This window comes from Urocitellus parryii, chromosome X (genome assembly GCF_045843805.1).
Source record: "Urocitellus parryii isolate mUroPar1 chromosome X, mUroPar1.hap1, whole genome shotgun sequence".
Classification (NCBI taxonomy): Eukaryota; Metazoa; Chordata; class Mammalia; order Rodentia; family Sciuridae; genus Urocitellus; species Urocitellus parryii.
This window is the reverse complement of record NC_135547.1, coordinates 117,686,881-117,704,142: the sequence shown is the minus strand read 5'-3', so window position 1 is coordinate 117,704,142 and position 17,262 is coordinate 117,686,881. Positions and strand designations below refer to the sequence as shown.

General features: G+C 42.2%; 1 protein-coding gene across 1 annotated transcript in view; it reads right to left on the bottom strand.

Annotated features, from left to right (window-relative positions):
• Positions 1-2,152: 2,152 nt before the first annotated feature.
• The window catches only part of Sh3kbp1 (SH3 domain containing kinase binding protein 1), a 332,949-nt gene continuing 317,839 nt past the window's right edge, over positions 2,153-17,262 (bottom strand). The window contains exons 14-18 of the mRNA XM_026405448.2: positions 15,775-15,884; positions 11,648-11,776; positions 7,170-7,438; positions 3,757-3,820; positions 2,153-2,821 (exon numbers count right to left, since the gene is read on the bottom strand). Coding sequence (XP_026261233.2) covers positions 2,780-2,821; positions 3,757-3,820; positions 7,170-7,438; positions 11,648-11,776; positions 15,775-15,884 — 614 coding nt within the window. The 3' untranslated portion in view covers positions 2,153-2,779. The remainder of the gene's footprint in view (positions 2,822-3,756; positions 3,821-7,169; positions 7,439-11,647; positions 11,777-15,774; positions 15,885-17,262) is intronic.

Below are 17,262 nucleotides of genomic sequence, written 5' to 3'. Positions count from 1 at the left end.
AAAATGAATCATGTACTTGTGTGTGCTCCCTAGAGGGCCTTACATGAATAAAAGTGGCTTTACACAATTATTTGAATAATGATAATTTAATGATTTTTTACACTAAAAAAGAATGAAAACCTAACTAGCATTTTCTGCTTAGATAGGAATGTAAAATTGAACAATTTAAAAAATGGAATTCATAGGCACAGATTTTAATGGGTTATTTCATGTCTTCTAAGGACATTTCTATAAGAGTAATCAAATTGTGTAAAATGGAGAAAAAGGGTTTATGTTCCAAGAAACCATTCCTCTTGGGCCATGACAGCTTTGAACAAAAATATTTTCACAAAATTTCATTTTAATCATCTTCTTTTACAAAGCACAATACTTAAGACTTTTCTAAATACAACTTTAGAAAATGAAGCAAAAAAATAATCTCCATAGATGCTTGGTTGAGTCCATGCTGAATGCAAAAGAATTTTTTTTTTCAAAAGTGATACTTTCAAGCTTTTCAATATTCTTGATGGGTCCATTTTGCCAAGAGTAAAGATGGTGGCTGTGGGGGCAGTGGCTCATCCAGTTCCATGATGCAGAATCCTCTTGCTCGTTAGCCCAAGGGGCAGTAATGAAGCTGGATATGCCAACTTCTCTTTCTACAATCGCTTCTCCCTCTCTTTATACAAAGGAAGCCAATGGCCTCTGTGAGGAGAATACATCAGCTCTCTACATTCCAAGTTGCTAGTGCCCCATGAGGGTGCCCCAACATCTCAATTTAATTACTAACATTCCTATTCTGTATACACATTATATAAAACTATATCATCAGGGATTTTCTTGATGAGTAAATGAAAAATTCAAACATTGAAGAACCCAATCCTCTTTCTTATATTAGGTGGTGGGGAATCTCTGAAGGCTTCAAGTTTAATGCAGAAAAGCTTAGAACAGTCAAGGGGTACAGGAATGTTTTACGCTGCCGTGAGAAACTTGGTGCTTCTGGCTGCGAGCACACTGAGACCAAGACTGCTAAAAAGGCAATATATCCAGACATGGGAATAAAGGGTGTGAGGTTTCTTTCTTTACACACTCCCTTTCCTTAACTGTGTCCCTTCCCGCTCAGGAAGACCAGGGCATTGGGGCTTTGTAAATACTGAGAGGAAAGTAATGGCCTCAATCAGAATGGATGAGTATCCAGGGAAGAGCAAGGCAAGGGAAGGGAGAGAGAAAGAGAAAGGAAGAGATATTTATGTGTTATACTTCCAATGATGAATAATGTGAGTTTTTGCATCATTCCTTCACTGTTATCAATTTGCATTTATCACGGCTATGTAAAATCTGTTAATGTTTCGTAGTTTCACTATAAAACTCAGGAATTAGGCAAAGCAGCTGCTTAGAAACACATCAAACATCTTTGGGGGCCATTAAGGGACCACATCCTCCATCTCTACCCCTGAACAATCGTGCAATGCAGTATGCCCCTTATTTTCAGCTAAGGATGAGAAAACAGTTACACATTCTAAGGCTGAACTGTTCATGTGCTACAAAGATAAAGCAGATAAGCAAACGTCACTTTCCTTAGGAAGGAAAAAGCAATTCCATAAATGCAAGAAAGATCCAATGGCTATACTTCAACAAGACCCTCCCTCCCATTCTCTTGGACTTGAGGAAGGGGTTACAAGTGAGCAAGGCAAATGACATTATGTGAATACAGTTTAAACAATAACACACACAGATAACCCAGTGCAGGAAATAATACAACTTCCCCCCCCTTGTTTTCATTTGCATTTTATTTTTATTTATTTTTGCTTTAATAATGCATATTCTGTTCACGCAAAAGGTGCAAAGGACAGGAAGCAGGGGTTTAACTTGGCTGATGAAAAATCAAGCAGGGATGACATTTCTAGTTTCATGAACAACCTAAAAGTAGGAGGAACTGAAAAAGTCACAGCTGGTACCACAGAGCCCAACTTCTCAGCTATCTCCTCTTAGGACCTTTGGCTAGGGTGAGAGAAGCTGTGAAGACAGTGGCCTCTAGTGGACTTAGATAAGTGGCAGATTTTTCTTTCTTTCTTACTTTTTTTTTTTTCTTTTTTTCTTTTTTTGAATCATGGTAGCTGCATCACAAAAGCTCCAATCAAGAGGGTGGTAAAAAGAAGGCACAGATCATTGCAAATACCAGATTTTCTCTCTCTCTCTTTTTTTTTTTTTGTAAATATACCATCATATATAAGCTAAAATTTCTCTTAGGGTGGCGGGGTCTGCTGGCAGGGGAAGGGATGGGTTGGATCTAAAATTGCATATGTAATAGAATCCTAAAGGGGAACACAAAGCGAGGCAGCTTTCACCTGAAGCCAAAGAATAAGACACTCGCTTCTGACTAGGTGTAGTACAAACACTAGGGGCATCAGTGACAAAACATGATTAAAAACTCATAAAATTATAAAGCTTGTAAACGAATAATCTGAAGTTACATTTTATTAATGGAAAATATCATCAAAATAGTACCACTATGGACTAAACTGCCTGAGTTTTCGTTTCGCATGAGATCTCAAGGTAGAAAAGCCTGTAGCACAATTTGCTCTAAGTCACAACCAGTGCCAGACCCAGGACTAAACCATGGGGAAGATTCTCCTCTTGGATGGAATTTGTGTTGTGCTATCAAGACTTTTGTGCTAATCTTTCAAACAGGGACATGTTGAGGCAAACCTTTAATCTTTTGGCACAAGATTATTTTGGCTGGGGCAGAAAATTTGAGTCTTGGACTCAGGATGAATAATGAGACATCTCAGTTATCAAGTATTCATTTTGATTGAAGAGCTTTCTTTATGTCATTCACTTCCATCTATAAAAGGAAAAAAGAATCAAACAAAATTATAATGAATTGGCTGCTTTCATAAAAGTTGAAGACAATCAACCTGCTCAGTGGAAAGAAAATAATCAACCTGAGAATTTCAAAGGTGAAATGATATCTGAATGAAGAATCAATGACAGTGCTAGAAATGACATAAGCCTTAATAACAGGTACACAGGCACAATGCACTAGGAACAAAGTAGATGTTTTAATTCTTAGGCTACTTGGATCCAAAGTTTGTCAAAAGCAGCAAGGATTCCAGTTTCCTGACACACTGGACCATCTTACGGTGTCAGAAGGCAGCTGTGATTGGCCCAAGGGGGTATGTGTAAGCACCTCCAAAGTAATGGTGAGTTTACCTATCCTTTCTTTGAATAGCATGTGTCTTCATCACTAAGGGCACCAACTAGATGAAAGTTGAGCATTGACCTTTGGTCAACTGGAATGCCCACATACTCTCCACCATTTGGTCATGGCATAGTTGAATCAGAGGCTAGAGGGGGACAGAGCTCAGATACCCTGGCAGGACTGATGCGACCACCAGAGAGAAGTAAAGAGATGAAGAAGAAGTGCCAAGTATGGCAAGTATGGACAGCTACTGTCTCTGAAGTCCCAGTGAACGTATGATGGAAGCCAGATGGCAACGGGGCCTCCCCAGCTCCATGTCCTCTGGCAGGTACTATGATGAAGTCTTCTGGAAACCAGAGGGAGTTTTTCAGAGAGGAGACATTTAAGATAAATTCCACATGAGAAGCCTCACTGGGGGTATGTTTACTGTTGTTTCCCTTCCCCAAGACCTTCTGGAGTCCAGGAAAGGTTGGGTAGTAAGACTATAAAATTCTAAGAAGATTGTCACAAAAAGTGCCTCTATATCTGCAGAAAAGTAACAATCATTTATTTTAAAAATAAGGCCCTGATGGACCCACCTGCAACCGAAGCCGGATTTTCTTCTCTTCATCCAACTCTGACAGTAACTGCTTAATCTCTCGTCTGAAAAGCAGACGGCAATGGAATTAAACAAAAGCCCAATAAGAGACAAGAAACATCTTATTATCATTAAATCCATTTGTTCCTTTTACAAAGAAAATGTGGACCAAACAGATTTTCTTTGCATTATTATTTTTTAAGATTTGTTTCAGACAGAAAGGCTTGACATTATTTTGGGGCCACCAAAATATACAGCCTTCCAATGGTAGGTCTAGAAATGATCTTTGAGATTCCTTAGTCCAACCTTCTCCCAAAAGGAGAAGATGGGGAAACCGAGGCCCAGAGTGCCTAGCCTGACTTGCCCAAAAAACAGACTCCAGGTATCCAGGCTCATATTCTGTCCTCTTCCCTCTAATTATTCCTTTTGTAACAGAATACTGGTCTTCAAATATAATTACAAAATACCACTCCATCTATACTTCCTTCATTTTCTACAGAGTTTTAAATGAATAAAAAGTAACTAGTATGTTTTCACCGAGTTTTACAAAATCCTACAAAGAGTAAGATTCAAAAACTTGGAGGTGAAATAACTGAATAAACAATGTGGCAAGCATGTTGGAAAGAAAGCAGACCTGAGTTAGGATACATGGCCTATACCTTTTCCAACCTTAAACAATGAAGTGGAACAAAACCAACCATCTTGCAAAGTCATGGCTCTATACATGGGATACTGCAACCATCCAAACACTGGTCTGAGAGCTATGTCCTTTTTAAGATATCAAACACTTAATTTTATATGTACATTTCCATGAGCTGGGTTGGAAACAGCACAGTAACAGTAGCAGTGATACTGCATCTGCTCATTTCAGGTAAATATCACAATGGTCACTGTACTTGGAACAGTACCCCAGCACGGCTGTAACACATTATCTGACATTAACCAGTTGTGACTCACTGCTGTACTTATTCAAGTACACATTATGTATCCATATCTCAGTGGGAACCACCTAGGGCTTAGGAAAGAAGTAGAAGGTGAGATCCTAAATGAATGGCCCAATCTTTGGAAGACCATGTCAGGCAAAGCTAAGTCTGGGTAGGGGAAGTTAGCTGGAGAAATTGGTCCAAAGAAAATGACTCAGCCTTAAATTAATAAAAGTGGGTCTAGAAGGAAAAAGGAAGATGGGGAGTTGATGAAGAAAAGCCAGGGAAGAGTATGGAAGGTGAGCTTGCCTCTGAACACAGAGCACATTTGGGGATGGGGAGAGGTGGCATAGACTTGAGGTGAATACTAAAAGCAAAGTGATACCAAGAGCTAAGCTAAGAAACTGGTGGGGACCCATGGCTCTAGGCATGAAGGACAGGCTATGGAAGGTTGTAGAAGGCTGCAAAAGGCAGGACTGGGAAGAGGGGCCATGGTGAGGTATTGATTCAAATGTTGGCTGGAGAAGGACCATTCTGGCTATTCACAAACTGCAAAGCATTTCAGCCATGTACATGGTAGCTCCCAGGCATCTCTTAGAGGGTACAATGGGCCAAAACCTCGGATACAGGAGAGTCTGACAACCAATGCTCTGGGATGTCTTGGGGCCATGGGGTCATTGCTAGGCAAGGGATACACATTGTCTGGACATGAATGGGGCTTTGGGTACCCAAACCTGTAACCTCCAGAGCCAGATAGGAGCTGGGGACTTTACGGAGTTAGGGACAGCCTGGCTGGTCTTAGGAGACTCTCTTAAGTACCAACCTGCCAGTTCTTGATATTTATTGGATGAGTCTCCACTGGGCAGGAAGTTAGTCCAAGAGGCCCCAATTTCAACTGACATTACCCAACCTAAGTGGAACAGAACCTACTTAAAGTCACATTGCTCAAAGTGAGGGCTTTTGCCAGCCCCAGACTCCCTCCGAAGGGTGTGATTTCAGGTGTCTGGCCACATTTGCCCATGCATTTCCTGATCACAAGGCAGCCAGGCACCAGGGGACACATTGGACTGACCCACTAGGCTGCAATGCATACTCACGAGTCTGCTGTTCCCTCTGCTAGAGTGCTATGCTCTTGGCAATCCTGGATCATCTTTTAAAATCCTACTTGGAAATGCTTCCTTGAGATGCCTGCCCCAATTCCCTCAAGAAAGAGCAAACTGATCTCTTCTGAGCCTCAGTTGCCTCAGATAAGTGCCCCCTATATCTAATCCTTCTACCAGCTTTGTCATTGCAAACAGCATCCTGGGTGATACTGATATATGACACTATTTTTGCTCACAGGTCTCTCTCCCCATCCAAGTTCTCCCTGAGGATGAGAGATGTGGCAAGAGAGTCTGTGTAGGCACACATGGAGAAAGTCCCCTCCATCTCATAGTAAAAAACATCTTGCTAAGTGAGAAGTCTCAGGTTTAATATTCCCTATATCCTCATATGTTATGGTTCCTCAAACAGGCAAACTACTTCATCTGGCAGCTAAGTGAAGAAGTTGCAATTTTTCTGATGCTAGAGGAAAAGCTGGCTGTTGGGCTTATTTAATAAGTGGTATATGTACTGCTATAGTTTGCATCTTGAATGTTTCTCAAAGGCCCATGAGTTAAAGGCTTGGTTACCAGCCTGTGGTACTACTGGGAGGTGGTGGAATCTTTTGGAGGTGGGGTCTAATGGAAGGAAGTTAGGTCATTGGGGGTATGCCCTTGAAGGAGATACTGGGACCCTGGCCAACTCCTGTCTTTTCTTTTGCTTCCTGGATGCCATGAGGTGAGCAGTTTCTTCCATTACATAATGTCATCATGTACTTCCTTGCCACAGGCCTGAAGGCAATGGGACCAAACAACCATGAACTGAAACCTTTGAAACTATGAGCTATAATAATTCTTTCCTCTTTCTTTTAAATTCTACTTTTTAAAATATTTTTTTAGATATTGATGGACCTTTATTTTTACTCATTTATTTATATGCAGGCTAAGAATCAAACCTAGTGCCTCACACATGCTAGGCAAGTGCTCTACCACTGAGCCACAACTTCAGCCCCAAGCCTTTCCTGTGTTAAGGCTGATTTTTCTCAGGTATTTTGTCACAGTGATAGAAAGCTGACTAACACAGAAATACTGTATTTTATAGGGGATTTCAAGAATTTTCTTTTTAGGAACCTGCTAAGGGTATCAGTCCTTGCCACAAACTCATTCTGTATACCCCATGGCCAGCCTATGCCCTGCCTACACACAGTAGACTGAACATAAAAACACACAGCATAATTTAAGTATAAATTAAGCCTCTTGGGGTTCACACACACTCCAACCACTGCTGCCATCATCAGGGGGAGATCTGGCTCACTCTTTGGGGCAGGATGGGACCCAGACTTTCAGACCCAGGTCCTGGCCTAGTGGAGGGCCATCTAGAAGCCATGTGCAAAGGGTCTCTGGGCACTCACTTCTGCTGGTCCTTCATGGTCTCAATGATGCTCCTTAGCTCGCGGACCTGTGTCCTTAGCTCCTCCACAGCCGCCTGGCTGCTGGCTACAGGCTCCATCTTTGGTTTTCCTTCTGTGCTGAACAGAGATGGGGAGTTGGCTCTGTGTCCAGCTGTTCCCAAAGAGGACGACAGTGGGGAGGATGCCACCGAGGACAGAGAGGCTGGTCCGCCGCCGCCTGCTGCCATGGTCCCTGGCTTGAGCGGCAGGGATGCCTTGTTGTCAGACACCTGTGATGAGGGAAGGTGAAGAGGCTTCAAAGAAAGGGATTTGTGAACTGCATCTCCTTGTTCTGGTGAGTCAGACCTTCCTTCAACATCCCTGTTCCCACTTCCTTCTGCATACTTCACTTGTTTATTCCTTCATCCAGAAGCCACTAAGGGCTGATTTGGTGCAGGCCTGTCCCCAACCTGAGTGGGGGAATATGATCTTCTTTATGGATAGATAGTTTCTTACTGGTTTCATATACAATATAGAGATATCCAATTGCTTTCCAGGTACCACAAACTTTGAAAGTGAGGAAGACATTCGCCTGAGAAACCAGTGGAGTGCAGACAGACAAACAAATCAGTACACTGCAGATGAGGGGAAAGACTGCACAAGAAAGAGGAAGCACAGAGAGGTCCAGAAATTCATTTAAGGGGCAACCATCCCAGAAGGAAAGCAGCAGGAAGGAGCAGATGACAGCCCCATATTGGAGGGGGCAGAAGAAAGAAGAGATGGTTGGAGAACGAAGATGTAGGAGGACGGAAGGTCCTAGAAAAGGCCTTTCTTGTCTACACACAAGAAAGCAAAATGCATTCATGCTTAGTAGGTCACAGGGTGCAGGAGAGAGCTAGGGAGAGAGAACAAAGCTGGGGAGGGAGAAGGTGCTGGCTGAAAGGGAGAAAATGACTGGAGCCTGCTAAAGATTGCTGTGGACACAGAAGGGCCCGAGGGATGGCAGGAGCTGGAGAGAACTGCTGGGAGACTCACACAATGGAAGCCAGGAATAGTAAAGGTCTGACCTGGATAGTAGCCAAAAAGAATAGACAGATGTGGTAAAGTCAAGCACATCTAACAAAGCACCTGGTATTGGGGTGGGTAGTAGGAGAGGCTGATGGAGTCCCAGTCCTCACAGAGGATATGCTCCTTGACCAGGGAGATGAGATACAGCCCAGAGGGTAAAAGAGGAAGTATGGATCAAGGGCCACGGGTGGGGAGGGAAGAACCAGGTATCAAGGTTGTATCTTTCATAGAAGGAAGAGCCCGTAGAAAGCCCAGATAATTATTTCTCTTTTAGACACATTGAATTTTAGGAGCCTGAGTGAGGGATGGCCACAAGGGGATGCGTCTGGTAGACACAGCCAGCAACTAAAAGACTGAGTTGGGGTAAAGGGAGTAGAAGCCATGGGGACAGATAAGAAGAGAAGAGGCCCAATGGTGAAACCTAGGGAATGCCCAGGGTGAACAGGCAAGGAGAGAAGGGGATGAAGCAAGACCAGTAGAGGGACCTGGATGATGGAAATCCCCCGGAGAAGTTTCTGGAAGGGGAAAAAATGGTTGAACAGTGCATAAAGAGTGCTGAGAGGAAAACAGGAGAGCCCATTTGGTAGTGCAAGGGAGACAGTAGCACAATGAAGGCAGATTAGCTTCTGAACGGGAGGCGAGAAGTTCTGGCCAGCAAGTTGAGGATTCTTCCCGGAAATGTGTTTGAGAAAGGAAGATAGGGTGGAGGGAGGAGGGCATAAACTTGTTCAGAAGCCTCAGGAGGAGACATGTTAAAGGAAAGGTTTTGCTTGTTTTCAGATATGGCTAAGACTATGAGCTGCGTGATATCTGGGGGAAAGAGTCAATGGAGGGTCAGGCTGAACATGGAGGAGAGAGGTGGGGGAAGCCTGATGGAAAAGTGTCCTGAGAAAGCCAGGAGGGCACAGGACCTGGTACAGTCTTGGGAAGGTGAGGAGAGGAGAGAGGCACCTGGAAGGTCCAGGGTGGAGACACTGGCAAAGGGAAGTGAGTTGGTAGGCAGGTGGGGAGGAAGCAAAGTAAAGGGATAGGATGTTGATAAGTGATAGAGCGGAAGCTGAGGCTGCTGGTGAAGCTTGGCACCATAGCCACGGGACTCCCTCCAACAGCAGGCACCCAGCCGGCCACCCCAGGTAATGTGCCAAGAAGGGGCTTGGCTGGCACAGCAGTGAGGACGTAGAGTCTGGATTCAGGCTGTGCTAGAGGCAGAGACTGGAAAGAGTGAGCCAAAGCAGATGGGCCATCATTCCCAGCCTCTCTGCTCGCCTTTTCTCTGCCAAGTTACCATTGAGGAAAAGCGCTCTCTGCTGCCAGGCAGAGTGATCCGCCAGCCCGTGCTTTGTTGTTAGTAGGAGTTATAGTACGAGGGAAGAGGAACTGACATTTATGGAGTGCTGATCACATGCCGGACGTCAGCTCTACAATTTACACAGGGATTAACTGGCACAAGCATTTCACCAAGCAGGAAACTGAGGTTTAGAGAGCTGGATGGGTAATTCCCCAAGTCTCACAGCTAATCACTGGCAGAACTGGGATTCAAGTCTGAAGATTTGTGCTCTCCTATTATTATTTTTTTGTTAACTACCTATTCTTGGGCTCATGCCTTCTCCCATTTCCCATCTTGCATCCTTTCGTACTTCTCACGACCTACCAATGCCCATTGACTTCAGATATTCTTGAATCAATGCTTCTTTTGGCATTTCCTGTATGACTGGCTCTCGTGGCCCATTTCAACTAACAAGTGTTTTTAAAGCTCTCACAGAGTATAGGTCACCACACTCCCTGATAAAATTAGTTCAAGTGGAATTTCTAGAAGCATTGAAAAATGCAACCTGACAACTCCAGGGAAGTGAGATAGGCTAATGGAACAGAATTGCAAATCAGAAACACAAAAAGCCATTATCCACCACTAGATGTCACTGTAGAGACACCCCAGGGATGTCAGAGAAAACCAGAAAAAAAAAAAAAAAAAAGGGGGGGTCGGTGATGGTGGTGGGCTCTAAATCCAATTTCAGTAAATAGAATTCTTTATAAAGAAAGAATGCTTTGGTTTTGTGGATAGTCAAATTGATCTGTCTTATAGGATCATGTTTTGCTTACTGTAACAGATTTTAAGGAAAAAAATACATGTAAATTCTTAAAATCTATGAAAAGTGGTTAAGTGCCTCTAGGTTCAATCCCTATACTCCCCCCCACCAAAAAAAAAAAAAAAATCCATGAGAAGAAAAATCCCACATAATCTTTGACTTCTTGGGCTATTTCCTGCTTCAAAAGACTAGTTCTCTACTTTTAGACAGTAAGAGATTGCTAATGTTCTGAGAAAATAATCCCAAATGATTGTTTTTTTTTTAAGTAACAGAAAAAGGAATTTTTAAATCTTGGTTCATATTCATAGGCAGAACAGAGATTGTATAGGATGCTTACTCTTCAAAAGTTGCATGGAGTAGCTAACAATGTCTTTTTGTGTGTGTGATTCTGGGGATGGAACCCTGAGCCTTGTGTATGCTAGGCAGATGCTCTACTAATGAGTTACACCCTTAGCTATCCCTCTTTTTTTGAGTCGAGGTCTTGCTATGTTGCCCAGGCTGGCCTCCAACTCTGAGGCTTAAGTGATCTTCCTGTCATAGCTTCCCAAGATCCTAATACTACAGGCACATACCACTGTGCCTAGCTATGTCATCTTCTTTATTTCTCACAAATAATTTACTGTCCTTACTAATCCCTGGGATCCCTGGGCATGCAATGCTATTAAAATATTTTAGATTATAAATGTATTCTAGAACATGAATCAAATCAGCTTTAAGAGGCCATATTATGGTTGGGTACAATGGTGCACGCCTGTAATCCCAGTGGCTTGAGAGGCCGAGACAGAAGGATCACGAGTTCAAAACCAGACTTAGAAAAAGTGAGGCACTAAGCAACTCAGTGAGACCTTGACTCTAAATAAAATACAAAATAGGGTTGGGGTTGTGGTTCAGTAGTCAAGTGCCCCTAAATTCAATCCCTGGTACAAAAAAAAGAGACCCTATATGAACTTCTAATTATAATTTTTGGCCAGCTCTGAACATAAAAGATAAGATCTGTGAGAAGAAGAACACAACATTTAATATTTACTGTAGTCTCTCTAGAAACATGAAGGCTTTTAAAGTTGTTTTGGTTGTAAGGGCATTTGTGATTGTGTGTGTATGACAATTTGAAGTTCTGCTACAAGAGAAAATGTAGTAAATAAATCGCTGAATTTGAGCTCACTGATTCTGCCCAGTTGGGACACTTTGGGCAACATGCCTCAGAGACTTTGATGACTATAGTAATCACTGTTACTAAAGAATGACAAACACCTGCAACTGTCTGTTTATCCTGCTTTGGTTTATAACCCATCGTTAGTGCATGCATGAAAGGGCAGGGACACCTCACCCTGGCTGGTCACTCACTTGGGATATGGTAACAGTCTTTGAAGTCTTCTTTGACACGTCTACTCCTCTGTGCGCAAGCGAAATGTGTTCCTCTTTATCTTCTTCGGGACTTGGGGAGTCAAAGATATCGGGGCTTGAAAGGGAGGACTGGATAAAGCCAAAAGAAAATGCTTTTGTCAGAATCATACCTTAGCTGACAGCTTTCGTTAATATGATGCTGTATGCTTTTCAAAGCACTTGACACTTCTATTTTCTCTGTCTCCCCACTAAAACCCTGTGAGGCAGAGAGTGCTAATATCTGTGTACAAGAGATAATAAGAGCTGATTATTGGCAGGTCTGAGACCAAGAAACAAGATTTCCTAAGCCAGGATCTCTACCCCAATGCCAATCAATCACTTCATCCACACAAGCAGCCATTGTCCATCTTTTCCTGCTCCCTCCTTTCTCCAAACATTTGCTACTATGTGTCCAGCACAGAGCTTGATACTGTAGACTTAATGGTGACATGGCATACACAATCCCTGCCCTCACAAGACTCTCAGCCTGGTGGGGAAGAACCCACAGTCAACAGAAGGCTGCCTCTCATGCTCCTCTCCTCCATCTTTTCTTATCCTTTTCCTCAACCCTTTATCAGGTTCACTAAATCTACTACACTGAAGTGCCCTAAAAGACTTATCTGAGAGGAGACCATTTATAAAGGCAAGGGACCGCCAGGCCTGTGGTCCTGAGTTATGGTTTGAAGGTGTCTCCCAAAAGCTCCTTTGTTAATACAGGAAGATTAGATACTGACTGGGTGGTTAACTGTAGGCAGATGGGCTGTGACTGGAGGAGGCAGGTTACTGGGGCATGCTCTGCAAGGGTGCATCTCCCTATAGTCCCTCTACTTCCTTTCTACCATGAGATGAACTTTCTTCTGCTGCCTTTCCACCATGATGCTCTTCTTCACCTTGGGCCTAGAACAATGAAGCCGGTCCACCATGGACTAAACCTCTAAAACCATGAGCCAAAATGAAGTTTCCCTCCTCTAAGTTGTTCTTATTGGGTTTGTCACAGTGATGAAAAACTGACTAACACATCCGGTGAGCAGAGTTTCTGCAGGCCTTGAGCACAGCCCTGCCTGCTAGCACAACAAGCCCATTTCTTCTTTGGTAGCTACAGCTAAATCTTTGCCCTCGTTACTGTCGCCAGTTGTTATCCATTTTGAAGTCTGTATTTACTAAAGTATGTTTACAGAATGGAGCATCTTTGGGTAAAATATGAGACGACATCCCCTGCCCTTTCTGCCTCATTGTGAGGATCACTGTGAAGATCAAAAAGCAGATGAATGGGGACCAATTCACCAGAATTCACTTGGTCAGAAATGATTCTTGAGCTAGAATTGGTCTATTTTAGAACAAAGCAAATGAAAATAAAAATTCCCATAGCAAGGAATTTTTTTAAATAAAGAATCTTCCAGAGATATCTTGGGGTGAGCTCATATTCAGCCTTATCCCTCTGCCTTCTATCCCTGTGGTAAAAAAATTCCTTTTCAGAATCACCATTTAAAGTCATTATAGAAAAATTATGCCTGTAAATATTGTTTGTTTTCTTCTGTTTACTTACTAAGGCAGAAACTTAATATATTTTAGGGAATTTTTAAGCAAAGTTTGTGCTTTAAGAGATCTTACTTGTTAATCTTCATTTAATCTGAAAATCCAATTACCTAAAATAACACCCCCAACCAAGCTTTCTTATTAATCTAGGCTTAACTGCTTAACTACCACACAATGCCTGGATCCTTTAATTTTGAGATTTTTATTCAAAAAGCCTGTTTCTTCCTATATAACCTGTGTTGCACAAGCTGCCAATCAAACCTTGCTCTTTGAATCCTATAAACATAAATAGCTTTAATTAGGATGAATGGCCGCAGGCTGGGGAATCATGACAGGCACATTTCCTCAATCATTCCCCTAGTGGCATTTTAGCAATATGTCCCTATCCACAGATTCCATTTTGCTATGGAAAACCCACAAGGGCTAACTGTAAGAAGAGTAAATAGGAATTCAATGTATACATCCAAATGGGGGCAGATGGGAATGAAGGGAAGAGAACATGGTCACTATAATTCATTAAAGCACAAATGTATTCTGTTGTCATAAGTCCATAAGCAGAATCACTCCCTATAAAATGTCAAGCTTTGAGTCACTGTGCTATAAGCTTTCTGCAGGTAGTAGCTGTGTAGTTCTCATTCCCAGTTAGATCCTTGGTATCTGGCACAGTATCTGGTCCACATGGGATAGATGTCTATAAACATCTGTTGCATGAATGAACAACTGTATAGTTCAAAAGTGGGAGGGATGAGATGCCTTAACTTTGTCCCAAAAGTACACACAACTCCCAGGCAGGGGATGCATGAACTGAGGTGAGGATGGTAATTAAAATCTGTTATTTAATTCTGGAAGCCACAGGGCTCTCTAGACCTTGAAAAGTTGGAGAGAAATTGGAAAGAAAATAAAAATGATGAAGGATTTATAGAGAAGGTGGAAGAGAGAGGACTGAGAAATTGAAATGGAAAGATGCTAAGAAGCAATGAAATAGACTGTGTGTACGTGCATGCTGAGGTGGGGTGTGAAGAGAGAGAAGGAAAGGAAGAGAGGAAAGAAGGCGGCATTGCCACAGAACTCTACAGAACAGTGAAAAAGGAAGCCGCTTGTTCAAGTCTTTCTCTCAAAAAGGTGTCAATGCAAAGTTAGGTTTGTTTCATACAAAGAGGACAAATAGGACGATTTAAACCACACTTACAGACTCAGTAGATATGAGAGAAGAGGCTCAAAGGAAGTGGCATTCTTTTTCTTCTAAATGGTGACAGCTTATGAGGGATTAGTGATGAGGTGAGAAGAGAAAGTGTCCTGGGAAACCTACGAAAGGTTAATTCCTTGGTGTATCTAGGTGGAGGTTATAAGACCTTAGAGCTGCAAGAACAAGGCAATGTGATAATTAGAGATAGATTAGACAGACAGACAGACAGATAGATAGATAGACAGATGACAGATTGAACGAACACACACACACACACACACACACACACACACACACACATACTGCTTACGGAAGGTATTTTAAATCTTTGTGGAGGGGAAATTTACAAACTATGGCAAAAGCAAACTATGCATTTCCTTTTGACCCAATTTCACAAAATTTGTGCCTAATGAATAATTTGGGAGCAGCACCAAGATTATTCCACAGAACTGGAAACAACATACATATCCAGTAATAGTACACTGGTTTAACTGTCATATACTCACACATTAGAAGAGTAGGCAGCCATTAAATGTGTTGTTCTGGAAGAAGGGGCAATGATTGGGGAGAAAGGGGTGCAATTTAAGGTGGGGAAAGCAAGGTCCAAAACAATATATACTATATAATCTCCATTTTTGAAGAAATAATTTTATATACACAAAATAGAAATTTAAGAAAATAAGGATATATAGTAAGAGGTTAATAATTTTTTGTTTTAGGGGAAGGATTACAAGTTTACTTTCTTTATAAATCATGTTCTTAAAAATCTGGTCTAAGTAACAGGTTTGCAATGAGAAGTTATTCCAAATGACTAAAACAAAAAAATTTCTGTGGGTTATCATGTGTGTTCTGATTGGTGTCTTCTACATAACCAGCTGCCTCATAAGTCTAAAAACAATTTTCTGAAGGTCCACATGCTATTCCATGGAAGGGTGAAGATGACAGAGCTTTGGGAGACAAAGGCTATTGCCTAGCACTGTAAAGAGGCAGGTCTTTATTTAGTAAATCTTTTGTCTTGTTTATGAACCACACCAGCCTCATTTTCCTTTTCCCACCATAAAACATGACATTTTTCTTACCAATTTCATTTCAGGTTCAAGCAAGAATCAGTCTAGAAGGAAAGAGAGGGAAGGTGGGAGGGAAGAGGGTATGCCACTTTGCTGGCAGAAACACAAAGAACAAATAGAAATATTGCTTGATTCAAGAAGACTTTTAAATCACATTTAGTTGGCAGTGTATCTCATGGCCTCCCTTTCCTCGGGTGTCTCCAATCAGCCATTTGCAGAAGAGTCCTTGGCGAGAATCTCTAATGTTTCCTGCTTTTCAGCTGTAGAGAAGCAAGGAGACCTGAGGAGGAAACACTTACAGATGTGAGCGACTGGGATGGGGGCCGCCTCCCTGTAGCTTTTGGTCTGCTTGTGGTTGGGTGACTGAGTTTCTCAGTAGAGGATACCACGGAGTCAAAACCTTCTAGGTCTAAAACAAAAATAAAATCAATTGTTACAGGGAAAAACAGGAGTGAGAAAGGCTTTTACATTATGTCACAAGTACCTCTTTTCTTAATAATCATCCTTTCCATCTGGGTTATCCTTCATCTTTTACAAAGGCCATTTACATCCTTTGGCCATTCAATAAATATGATTCAAACTGAATGAAACAATCATTTCCTTCTTAGTTTCACAAGCTAGTAAGCAGGAGAAAGAAACATGATTTTTCTTTTTCCCTTCAATAACTACATCCATAAATCTTTAAAAAGCTACAAAAAGAAGATTAAAGGAGGAATTCTCTTTTTCCACAAATCCAAGTCCATTTTAGTGGATAAAAACATTCTTGCAGTCTCAACACAAAAGGCAGTTATCACAAGGTACAATAGCCACAGGCAAATGAATGCTGGTCATTGATTCCAAAAGACAAGAGGGGACAGGCTCCTCCTTTGCTTGATAATCAGTAGTCTGATTATCAGCTGTCACCTTGATGTTGGTCTGTAAACTCCTTAGAGAGAAAACCAAACTTCTACCTCTCCAAATAACTCACAGAGCCCAACCCCTTTCTGTTTTCAGAGTCATTATTATCTTCTGCAGTTGTCAGTCTGTTCATCCATTCTTCCCTTGTCATTGAGCAACTACTCTGTCACCCAGAGCAAAAGATCCTGAGGCTACACCAGTGAACATGGCAGAAATGGGCCCTGCCTTTGGAGAGCTTACATCCCAGTGACTGATGCTCAGAGAAACAGAAGATCATTCATGTGTCTAACACATGTCTGGAGGGAGGCCTTTGACTAGACTTTGCCAACCTCTTGAATGAATGATCATACCAATGGGTTACGCAGTTCTGTAGAGTTCTGGGGATCTACAAACCAAGTACAGATGTGTGTGGGATGCTCAGAGGAATGGCTAACAGAAAGGGACTGACCCTGAGCACCATTATTGCTGTTGACTAGGACAATACCATTTCTTTGGCACAAGTAGACTGTGTTTTAAATGCTATGGTATACATGACCTTCCCAAACCATTCCCCACTCTCCTTTCTAACACAGCCCCACTTTTGTTTTAGGACAATGTGCCCAGTCCTATGACTGGTCTAGAGACAGCTATGTAGCCCAATTTGGGTCACTGGGAAATAAAGGTAAGTCTACTGAGCTTCTAGGAAAGAGATTTCCTCTCTGTTTAGAAAGGGATGAGTGAGAAGAAGGTCTTTTGTGTTATATCCCTCTGCCTTCTGCCTTGGGAAGCTGTTGGGTGAGGAGAGGATGCCTGGAGTTATAGCAGCCAACTTGGGACCACAAGAAGAGGCATGGCCATGAGGGGAGATCTTGAAGATGGAAGAGTGGAAAAATGGAAAGAGCTTGGGTAAC